This window comes from Mobula birostris, chromosome 2 (assembly GCF_030028105.1).
Source record: "Mobula birostris isolate sMobBir1 chromosome 2, sMobBir1.hap1, whole genome shotgun sequence".
NCBI lineage: Eukaryota > Metazoa > Chordata > Chondrichthyes > Myliobatiformes > Myliobatidae > Mobula > Mobula birostris.
The window spans coordinates 173,440,895-173,453,066 of NC_092371.1; the positions used below are offsets into that span (position 1 = coordinate 173,440,895).

The window sequence follows — 12,172 nt, forward strand, 5'->3', positions numbered from 1 at the left end:
ACACACAAAATGCTGGAGGAACTCAGCAGGCCAAGCAGCATCTATGGAAAAGAGTAAACAGTCAAAATTTCAGGCCGAGACCCTTCATTAGGACTGGAAAGGAAGGGGAGAAGTCAGAACAAGGTAGAAGGGAGAGGAGGAAGAAGTACAAGATGGCAGGTGATTGGTGAAACTGGGAGAAAGATGAAGTAAACAGCTGGGAAGTTGATTGGTGAAAGAGATAAAGGCTGGATAAGGGGGAGGACCTCCAGAGGGAAGTGATGGGCAGGTAAGGAGATAAAGTGAGAGGGGGAAAGAGGAATGGGAATGGTGAAGGGAGCAATTACCGAAATTTTGAGAAATTGATCTTCATGCCATCAGAATGGAGGCTACCCAGTTGGAATACAAAGTGTTGCTCCTCCAACCTGAGTGTGGCCTCATTGCAGCAGTGGAGCCCATGGACTGACATGTCAGAATGGAAATTGGAAATGGAATTGAAATGGGTGGCTACAGGGAGATCCTGCTTTTCCTGGCAGTTGGAGCATAGGTACTCAGTGAAGCGATCTCTTAATCTACCTTGGATCTCACCGATATACTGGAGGCCACACCAGGAGCACTGGATATGGCAGATACTCCCAAAAGATTCGCAGGTGAAGTGTCGCCTCACTTGGAAGAACTGTTTGGGCTCTGAATGGTAGTGAGGGAGGTAGTGTAGGAACAATTCAACCCAACCGTAGACCACCTGAGCTTTCAAATTATTTCCAGCACTCATTATATAAATAAACACACAAATTCCACAAACAACCACTCCCCACACACCCACAAAGTCAAAGTTTGTTAAGCATGCAAATGCAATGAAATGAATAGTGTCCTGATGAAGGGCCTCAGCCCAAAACGTCTGTTGTTTATTCCTTTTCATTATTGCTGCCTGATATGCTGAGTTGCTCTGGATTTTTAGCATCTGCTGAATCTCTTGTACTTGCAATGAGAAAATTACAGCAGTGTCACAGGCAGCAAGCATGAGATACACAGCATTTACAAGAGAAGTAAACATGCAATTTTTGATTAAAAATATTACATAATTAGATAAAAAGTCCATTTTGGTAGCAAGTGCAGACTGCCCCAAACCATCACAAAATTGAATTGGTTACTAAAGCAAACGATCCATTTCACTGTAGGTTTTGATATATACGTGATAATTAAACGTGAATCTGAAGTAATCAGAGTGGTTGGTCATAGCTTGTAGTAGTGACTAGATGGATCAGAAACAATGCTTCTAAAACTCAGGTCATGTCTGCAACTCTCCTGCGTGCTTTTGTGACCTGCCAAAGTGTGGACATAAACACAAAGTATTCTGTACACACAGCCACACCCCACACGTCAGCATCAGGTTTAAAATACCACTGGCACATGCCATGAAATTTGTTGTTTTGCGGCGGCAGTACATTGCAATACATAAAGTTATAAATTACAATGAAATATATCTATATATAAACTAATAAAAAAATTAAAAATTGAGGTAGTGTATATAGTTTCATTGTCCATCTTGAAATCTGATGGCGGAGGGGAAGAAGCTGTTCCTGAAACGTTGAGGGCGTTTCTTCAGGCACTCTTCCTTGATGGTAGCAATACGAGGGCATGTCTCGGGTGTTGGCGGTCCTTGATGATGAATGCGGTCTTTTCGAGGCAATGCCTTTGGAAGATGTCCTCGATGGGGGGGGGGGGGAGAGAAGAGACGGCTAGTGCCCATGATAGAGCTGACTGAGTTTTCAAAATTCTTCTGTTTTTCGATCCTGTGCAGCAGCCCCTCGATACCAAACGGGGATGCAACCAGTGAAAATATTCTCTACGGTACATTTGCACGAATTAACGAAGCGCATACACATATATACACAGGCACGCCTACCCGCACACAAACAACCTCATACACATCAACTGAAGTGATCACAACCCCGCCCCCTCAAATGCTGCACGTTAAGCGTTTGATGGCAGAATGCAACCAACAAGTTCTCCAAATAAAAACGGAAACATTACATCGCCGACTACTACCGTTGCCACCCCGGGCCCTCTCTCTTCTTCCCCCCCCCCCCCCATACACTTACCATGCCGACTTGAGGCGCAGGTACGCAGGGCCGAACAGGGTGCACGGACGCGGTTCCAGATTATTGCAGTTCTCGGTCGGAGAAGCGAACGACGCAGTCCAGAACATTGCGGGCTCTCCAAACGGCCGCCATTTCGGGTGGGGAACAGAGGACGGGAGCGGACACAGGCCGGGCCACTGACTCGCCGAACGACGCTTCGAGACCCGCTGCTGACAACACACACTCTCGGCAGAGGGATGGCCGCACACTGCGCGTGCGCGTACACATCTCGCCGCCGACACACCACACACGGACGCGCCCCCCAACTACTCAGACACATGCGCAGTATGAACAACTCCAATCTGGCCCCTGACCGTTGCTGCTGCATCAATGAGAGGGAGGAGCTGCGGATCTCCGACGAGCAATGGGGCGGATTGAGGACAGGATCCTGATGGACGGGTGGCATAACCAATAGATGTTAAAGGACGCGGGTATAAATTTTATCTTTAATATAAGAGATTCTGTGGACGCTGGAAATCTTGAGCAACACGCACAAAATGCTGGAGGAATTCGGCATGTCAGACAACATCCATGGCGAGGAATAAACAGTTAACATTTTCGGCCGTGAGTCCTAATTAAGAGTTTTGATTCGAAACGTTGTCTATTTATTCCTCTTCACAGAGCTCCTCCAGTATTTTGTGTGATGCATTGTTAATTTACCGGTGGGCGGTGTTCTAAATACTAATTGATCGGGATGGTGTGCGTTGCTGCTCGTGGGGTGTATTGATGACTGCGAATTAATATAGAGGGCGGGACTGTTGGGTGTAAATCAGTTTATAGGCCACGCTGCCGACCCTTAAACGGACGGGCAAGGTTGCTGTATGCTAATTAGAAGGGTGAGCTGTTATAAATCGTATATATTTGCATGGTGAACTAATCGACCAGATGTGTGTCGTACTTGATGGGTTGAGGCGGGAAAGGACAGGGGGGCGTAGCTAGTTGATGAATGACAGGCAGCGGGACGCTTGAGATTTAGCATGTGAGGCGGTACCAATGCACCTTGATGGGTGAGGGTGGAGCTGCTATGCTTGATGGATGGGGAAGTGGCTGGTGCCATTGGAGTGATGCAGCGTGTAGTGCACCTTGCTGGACGGGGGCGTTGCTACTGTGTTTAATAGATTGGCTGGGGCGGAGCCTCGGGGTGACGATCAGCATGTGGGGCGTGGCTAGTACGCCTTGATGGACAGAATGGTGGCAGTCTCTGAGGTTTCCGCCCCCTTGAGGAGACAACAGCGGCACTACTCAGTGCTGCCGCCATGTTGGGTCGGAGTGAGGTGAAGGAGGTTGGCGTCGGGTGGTGATTTCTTTGCACCTTCACTCCTTAAAGGATTTGTTTTTCTTCTCCTCACACTCTACAAGCTGTTTCGGCGACGAAACGGCATCCAAACGGCGGTAAGGCCGGGGAGGTGGGGTGGTTGGGCCTGAGAGGCTATAGAGTACTGTGGGTGGCCCTGCGAGGGAATCGGGAGTCCTGGGAATCGGTTGGTTTGTGTGTGGTGGCTGTCTTTTTCCGGCCACTTCATCACCACCATCCTACCTGCTGCCACTTAAGCACTCTGATTTGCTATTGAGTTTTGTACAATTTTGTGCTTTTCCTATGACTGTGAGTAATGCAATGAAGTAAATAACTTTTCATTTTACGTGTGTGTATCTGTGTATATGCTCACACTCACTCGAGCATTCCACAATAAACTCAAATTTGACTTGAGTAGGTAGGGAGGGATTCGCCTTCTTCCTGTCTATCGGGTATAAGCACTGCTGGACCTACTCTCGTCAAGTTGGAGAGACGGCAGCAACAACTTGTGTTAAATCACTACAAATTAATATGGGGTAGGGGAAGCGAAGGACGCAATGGACCGGTTAACTCCAAATCGCATTATTGACATGGGCGTCCCAAAGTGTCTTAAGGTCGGTAAAGTCTTGTGATGTGTTCATTTGTGGGTGGGAAAGCAAACTGGTTCCTAGGACAAAGTGAGACAAATTACCACTGTTTGAAGGTGAATTAGTCTCTGAATTGGCTAACGGTTCACAAGTAGCCCCCTTTCCCATCCCTGAGAAGACATCAGGTATCTCAATTTTACTCGGAGTAAAATAGTCTGTATGTTTATTGTTTCTCTGCACAATCCTGCGTTTTTGGCAGTAACTCAGCAGGTTAGGCAGCATCTGTGGATGCTTCTTGTTGAGACCCATCATTTGACTATAAATGATGTAAGGGACAAAAAGGCTTCACTCCCAGATAAGCTCAATGCCTTTTTCTTGCTTTGGCTATCAAAACACAGAGGAACCTTCACAAACTCCCACAGCCCTTGAATGACCTTGTGATTTCATTCTCTGAGGCCGGTGGTGAAAGCATTCTTCAGGCAGGTGAACTCGTGAAGAGCATCCAGTCCAAACAGGATACTTGGCCAAGTACTAAAGACCTGTGTTGATCAACTGGCTGAAATACTAGCTGGTATCTTTGTCCTCTTGCTTAGGCAGTCTGTGGTACCTACCTGCTTCAAGTAGGCTTGAATAGGGCATTCTTGCCTAAGAAGAACATGGTAAACTGTCTCAATGACTATCATCTGGTAGCACTTACATCCAGTGATGAAGTGCTTTGAGAGGTTGTTGTTGAAACATTTCAACTCCTGCCAGAGAATTGATCTGGATTTTCTCCAATTTGCCTTTCATCTCAACAGGTCAACAGCAGTTGCCACTTCTCTGGCCATTCACTCAACACTGCAATATCTGAAAAGTGAAGATGCATACATCCGGATGCTCTTCATTGACACCAGCTTGGCAGTCAATAGTGTCATCCTCTCAAAACCAATCAATAGGCTTCAAGTTCTAGATCTCATTATCTCCTTGTGCAACTGGATCCTCCATTTCCTCACTTGCAGACCTCATCAGTTCAGATTGGCAACAACAACTCCTCCACAATCACCATCAGCACAGGTGAACCACAAGGCTATGTGCTGTTCTATTCACTTTATACTTATGAATGTGAGGCTAAGGACCACTCCATTGCCATATTTAAATTTGTTGAGATCACCACAGTTATTGGTGGAATCGAAGGGGGTAATGAATCACCATATAGAAGGGAGATTGAAAAGTATATACTGTACATGTTCCATAGTCTTTCAATTTGCTCTTTTAATTCAGCACATTTCTGGTGTTTTTTTTTCCACTTGTAGGCTTCTGTATATTATGTGTGTTTGGAATGGCCAAATATACTACTATATTGAGTAAGCTGTCTGTCCTTGTTTATCTTGTATTATAATCTCTGAATATTTATGATGGATTGTCCGGTTGGTCGTAATATAATTTGTGGGATTCTGACTCTAAAACTGGATCAGGCTTGTATAGTAAGGTATGGTGTTTTTTTTTTATTAGTTTGTATTTCAAAGCAAGATTTTGGTGAATGATGTTTGCCACTTGATTGCACCTGTGCAAGTAATCAGACTGAGTTAAACTGCTGCAGGTTTCTGTAACATGTTGGATTGTTTCTGGTTACTCTTGGTATTTTCTGCATTTATCTTGTTGAATTTGTTGGTCTTGTGTATTTTTGCTAATTTTTTAACCACCTGGTCCTGTATTGCCACACGGAACCCCTCTGTATCTGGGAAGAGATCTCCAACTCTGAGCCAGGAGTTCAATGCTTCCTTTGTTATTATTTTTAATATCTTGTATTTGTCTTTTGCACCTTGGTTGTTGGTGAGAATGTCTGTAAGAAAATGAATCATAGGGTTGTATATGGTTATATATGTGCTTTGATAATAAATTTACTTTGAACTTTGTCCATTGCCCTCAACAGATGCTGTCTATCCTGCTGAGTTCTTCCAGTAGTTTGCTTGTTGCTCCAAATCCCAGCATTGCAATTGCCTGTCTTCTGTTGCATGAAAGTGCAGTTAAGGTTTAAAGCACTTGCTTTGTGTTATCATCCTGCTAAGATTCTTTTGGGTATACCTCTGGACATCTTTAACATCTCCGGTATTTTGTTTCTTCTGTCTTTTATTTTAATCACCAAACATCTTCCTACTTTTCAAAATTTTGTTCAAACCCACCTCATTTAGAATGCTTAAATCCTCTACTGACATGTTAATCAAACTTTTAAAGATCTGTACCTTATTATAATGTAGTTTTGAATAGTTAGTTTTGTCTTTGGTTTAAGTTAATTTGTCTTTGGGTATATTTGAAGAAAAAATAAATTATTCTTACACATTTACATGTTGTACTTCATAGCTTAATGTTATAGCATTCTATGATATTTTAGTTATTATCTCAGTGTTTGTGCAAGCCATTTAAGCCATTGATAATGAATGAAATCTAAGTTCCTGACAAACTTGGAAAAGTAACTACATTGAATAATATAAACAACAGGAATTCTGCAGATGCTGGAAATTCAAGCAACACACATCAAAGTTGCTGGTGAACGCAGCAGGCCAGGCAGCATCTGTAGGAAGAGGTGCAGTCGACGTTTCAGGCCGAGACCCTTCGTCAGGACTAACTGAAGGAAGAGTGAGTAAGGGATTTGAAAGTTGGAGGGGGAGGGGGAGATCCAAAATGATAGGAGAAGACAGGAGGGGGAGGGATGGAGCCAGAAGCTGGACAGGTGATAGGCAAAAGGGGATATGAGAGGATCATGGGACAGGAGGTCCGGGAAGAAAGACAAGGGGGGGGGGAGACCCAGAGGATGGGCAAGAGGTATATTCAGAGGGACAGAGGGAGAAAAAGGAGAGTGAGAGAAAGAATGTGTGCATAAAAATGAGTAACAGATGGGGTACGAGGGGGAAGTGGGGCCTTAGCGGAAGTTAGAGAAGTCGATGTTCATGCCATCAGGTTGGAGGCTACCCAGACGGAATATAAGGTGTTGTTCCTCCAACCTGAGTGTGGCTTCCTCTTTACAGTAGAGGAGTCCCCAAACAGTCCTTCCAGGTGAGGCAACACTTCACCTGTGAGTCGACTGGGGTGATATACTGCGTCCGGTGCTCCCGATGTGGCCTTTTATATATTGGCGAGACCTGACGCAGACTGGGAGACCGCTTTGCTGAACATCTACGCTCTGTCCGCCAGAGAAAGCAGGATCTCCCAGTGGCCACACATTTTAATTCCACATCCCATTCCCATTCTGACATGTCTATCCACGGCCTCCTCTACTGTGAAGATGAAGCCACACTCAGGTTGGAGGAACAACACCTTATATTCCATCTGGGTAGCCTCCAACCTGATGGCATGAACATCGACTTCTCTAACTTCTGCTAAGGCCCCACCTCCCCCTCGTACCCCATCTGTTACTCATTTTTATGCACACATTCTTTCTCTCACTCTCCTTTTTCTCCCTCTGTCCCTCTGAATATACCTCTTGCCCATCCTCTGGGTTCCCCCCACCCCTTGTCTTTCTTCCCGGACCTCCTGTCCCATGATCCTCTCGTATCCCCTTTTGCCTATCACCTGTCCAGCTCTTGGCTCTATCCCTCCCCCTCCTGTCTTCTCCTATCATTTTGGATCTCCCCCTCCCCCTCCAACTTTCAAATCCCTTACTCACTCTTCCTTCAGTTGGTCCTGACGAAGGGTCTCGGCCTGAAACGTCGACTGCACCTCTTCCTACAGATGCTGCCTGGCCTGCTGCGTTCACCAGCAACTTTGATGTGTGTTACATTGAATAACATGTACACTTGTCAAAACTATGGTTTGTATTTGATGGAAAAGTATGACTATGTATTTTGCTTGTAATTTGTCAAGCTTTGGGCTAGTTGGTACCCATAAGCTGCTTATAGCAGTTTTATGTGAAAGTTAGCAATGATATTTCACACAAAGTGAAGGTTACCTGCCAGCCAGTTATTTGACTGTTCTTTCACATTAGTGCCATTTCTCCATTACTAAATCAGTAAAACATGTTAACTTAAAATCTATCACCTAATGTGTTCAAATAGGCTAGTTGTATAATTTAAAAAAAAACTGATGTCTGCACTAAAATCTGAAATGCATGTCAGTTATGGAAATTTAATATTTGGTAATTATACTGTTTTCCCAAAACACCATTTTAAGTTTTGTTCATGTTCTATTTTAAAAAAAAAAAAATCTCAAGTAGATATTTTTAGGTGCTTGTACATATGTAAGCCAATGTACTTCATTATTGTATCATATCCTCCTGTGATGCTGTGGCCCACAGCAATGACTGCTGTGCACTAGAATTAAATAGCTCAATGATCTTCAATTCTTTTAAGCTTGGAAGAGGATGTATTTCTGCCTACAATAATGTATTATTGGCTTCCCTGCTTTAGTGCTGTTTAATTACACTCTTGCACTTAAATCACATTCAATACCATTTTGTTTTCATCAACTATTTTAATGTACAGCTCCAAATACTCTTAGCATCAAGAATCATTACATTGCCAACATCAGAGCAATAGTGGGTGGTGACTTGCTGGGGGTGGGGGGCAGGGGGTTACTTTAACTACCAAGAATTTTATAAGGTATTTTGAGGGCATGTTATAGAAACATTTTAATATACCATGGACTCCAGATCATTTGGACCTGTGTATTTTGGCCCAATTAGTGGCTGCCCCAATTAGCAGAAGTTTCATGGAAATAGTTAAAAGGTATTATAAAGACAAACTACTATTGAACTGAATATTAGATTATGCATTTAAGTGAAATGCATAACTTGGAACACTTCCACTACTACTGCAGTACTATAAAACTGTATTAGTTCCTAATAGTTCATTCAATGTATTCTGCCATGTTCTTTTGATTAACAGAATCAGCACAGACACCTAGGGCAGATAATGGACTGCCTTCCTGCATAAAATCAAATTGGAAAAGCAAAATTATCAAAAATCTCTGCATTTTGAATCCGTGTCTATTGGCCCAAATAGATAAACACAAGCACACGCAACTGACAGTGTTTCAAAAACTTTGCTTCTTAGTGTCTAAGGGCCACACAAGTGAATGCTTCAGATGCTATATAGTAATTGTTCGGCAACAGTCTCATGTCCCAATGAAGTGGTATAGTGTACCAAATAAATGAAGGGAATCCCAGCTATTTTCCTGATTAGTTTTTGTTCCTTAGAGGTTGTCCCAAATAAGCAGCTTCCCTGATTAACTAATGGCCCAATTAACCAGAATCCACTGTATTTAGAAGTATAGGTTCAAAATACATCATGTAATTGTTCCAGTATTTTTATCATAAAATATAGAATTGGCAACTGTGATAAAATATTGCCTAAACATGATAGTTAATTTACTCTATTTTTTCCAAGTGTCCAATAAGACAAATGCTAATGACGTCTAATACCCGAAGTGATTATCTGAATGGAATTAATGACTGACTTCATTGAGATGAAGATCATAAACAGGCTTAAAGGCTTCAGGTCTCAGGTACACAGCTTAGTGAACAAAGCGCATTTGCATTGCTTTGTAGACATCTTTTCTCCCCCACTATGTAGAGTTAAGCTGTAGTACAAGGAATTGGAGGAATCTAAGGCTATGTCCACACTAGACCAGATAAATCCATAACCGAAGCTTTTTCTTTTCGTTTTGACCCTCCGTCCACACTGAAACGGTGTTTTTCTCCCTCAAAAACAGAGCTTTTCAAAAACGCTCTCCAGAGTGAATAAATCTGAAAACGCCTAATGGCCGGTGTAGTGTGTACGGGGTAATCGGCTCTTTTTAAAAATGCTGTCATGATGTGCCGGAAGAGATAATAGTGGCAGCTCATTGTTTTCTTGAACGCAACTTCCAACACCACAACAACAACGGCGGATGGCTTCTTGTGTGTGTTGTTTACTTTATTGTCTATGTTAATTTCAACCCCCCACACAACCTAACAATTTCAGAACAGACGGCAACGAGACTGAAGCCAGAAGAGTTAGAAATGTACTCACCAAATACTTTGACCCATAACTTACTGAATACTGAATGAATAAGTATACTCACTTTGCCCGTTTTCTGTCCTTGCTTGTCCTTACCTATTTATGCAAGTACTTCTCTGACAATAGATGTGTAACAGCATAATGTAACATTGTATGGAAATACAAGATAACACTGATGCAGACATGTTTTATACATTTAACAGGGTGCTTTATTAATGTATTACTTGTGCAAACATTCAATAGATGCAATTGTCACTACTTCCAAAATGTCATTTTTAAGTAGTCGCTTATGTTTGGCATAGACATGAAAATGTTAAGGCCAAAAAAGGAAAATTGTAACTTTCACTTTCACTCAGGTAAAAATAAAATCACTTTTGTCCAGTAACTTGTTTTATTGCCAATGTTAAATACAGCAAAATAATACAGAAAGACAGGGCAAAAGTAAAGGCAAACAAATGAGGTAACAGCAAATTTCACTTTTGCCCAGTAACAAGCCTTATTGCGTTTAGTTGTAGCTGTCGTCCCTTTCATGAGTGGAGAAACTATGGCTGTAGGAAATGTTTCCGGGGTGACCCCTCTGTGGGAGTGGGGAGGATGGTGGGGCCACCCGGGGGTCTGTGTGTCCATATGTGTAGCTATTGTAATGGCTGTGAGGCTGGTATTGTGGTGGTGAAAAGTACTGGTGGGGGAGCCATCATATTCCTCATCAATGCAAATCTCCCTGCAACAGAGTTAGTCATTTTTTCAATGTTCATCGTCAGCCGGGTCATACTGTCTGTGAACTCCCTGTCAGTTGCCTCCATACGCTCCAGTATTTGTTTTTTTAGTTTTAAGTCCTCCTGCGCGAGCTATCTGTCGTTTGGCAATTTCCTTTAAGTTTTTCTAGTCTGCGTTAGGGTTACTTGGTCTAAACTGTGAGGTCGGACGTGCTCGTTGAAGCTGTTGAATTCTGTAGATGTGTCCTGCACATGCCCAGTAGGAGGAGATTTGCCGAAATACCTGTTTTAATGTGGATGGAGGTATTTTCAAAAACGCCTGGTGTGGACGCCTATCGTCTTTACGCGAAACTGGCGTTTTCAAAATTAACTGGTCTAGTATGGACATAGCCTAAGACTCGGGTATGCAAATATTTTGACAGTATACACAAACATTGTAGGAAGAACTCAGCAGGTCAGGCAGCATCTTTGGAGAGGAATAAACAGTTGATGTTTCGGGTTGAGACCTACCAACTTGCACTCTTTCCGCCTCCTCCCACCTTATTGTGGCTTCTTTCCCCTTCCCTTCAAGTCCTGGGCAAAGGGTCTCTGCTTGAATATCAACTGTTTGTTCACCTCCATGGATGCTGTCTGACCTGCTGAGTTCCTCTGGCATCTTGTGTGTTGCTCCAGATTTCCAACATCTGCAGAAGCTCTGGTGTTTGTTATCGAAGGATAGCCTAATTGATCCAGTTAATGAGTTTTGACTGATCAATGAAGAAAATGTGATGTTTTGTTTCATTCTCCTAGATGTAGCAATAGACTATTCCATCTAACTTATTTTTAGTTGAGGCTGTTTTGATGTAATCAAGGAAAAATCTAGGTTCTAGCAGTCGGAGTGTTGATTGTGGGTTTAGGAAATGACAACACTTCCAAAGAATTTGGAAGGGTTTGTTGTACGTTAGACAGTAGTCTTTTAGACCAGGGAGAATAAAATTGATTTTTTGAGGACAGAGCTTCACTTTTTTTTTACATCTTTAAGCCAGATTTTTAAATCCTTTTAAGGATTTAATGTGAAACACAAGCTATTTCTTGTTTGGAATCTAGAATATAATGTAGGAGGAGTTATGTGGTATAATTTAGAGTTGCTGTAGGTCTTAGGAATTTAATTGGTAAGTATTTTCCATGAAGAGTCTTGGGGAAGGTATGAGACCACTGATGTGAGAACCCAGAACAACATGCAGTCTGCAAAAGGAGCTCAGCAGATTGAGCTGCATCTGTTGAGAGAAAGAAGTGCAGAAGAAAGGAGTTTGACATTTCAGGTTGAAACCATGCAGCAGGACTGGGTGGAGAGGGAAGTTCAACACTATAAGGAGGTAAGGGGAGTGGTGAGATGGGCCAGTCGATGATAGGTGGTCTGAGGAGGTGTGGAGTATGCCAGGAAGATGAAGGTATTGGGAATCATTAAGGGAGAAGTGAAGGGCAGCTGGAGTGGAATTGGGGA

At 43.0% G+C, this 12,172-nt stretch overlaps 2 protein-coding genes across 6 annotated transcripts in view; one reads left to right on the top strand and one right to left on the bottom strand.

Annotated features, from left to right (window-relative positions):
* The window catches only part of fbxo9 (F-box protein 9), a 121,610-nt gene extending 119,267 nt beyond the window's left edge, over nucleotides 1-2,343 (bottom strand). For all 4 annotated transcript variants that reach the window (XM_072251117.1, XM_072251116.1, XM_072251115.1 and 1 more), the window contains exon 1: nucleotides 2,082-2,343. In XM_072251117.1, coding sequence (XP_072107218.1) covers nucleotides 2,082-2,084 — 3 coding nt within the window. In that variant the 5' untranslated portion in view covers nucleotides 2,085-2,343. The remainder of the gene's footprint in view (nucleotides 1-2,081) is intronic.
* Nucleotides 2,344-3,324: 981 nt separating this feature from the next.
* LOC140193932 (serine/threonine-protein kinase ICK-like) overlaps nucleotides 3,325-12,172 on the top strand; it is a 90,256-nt gene continuing 81,408 nt past the window's right edge. For both annotated transcript variants that reach the window (XM_072251119.1, XM_072251120.1), the window contains exon 1: nucleotides 3,325-3,512. The gene's annotated coding sequence lies outside the window, so the exon portion shown is untranslated. The remainder of the gene's footprint in view (nucleotides 3,513-12,172) is intronic.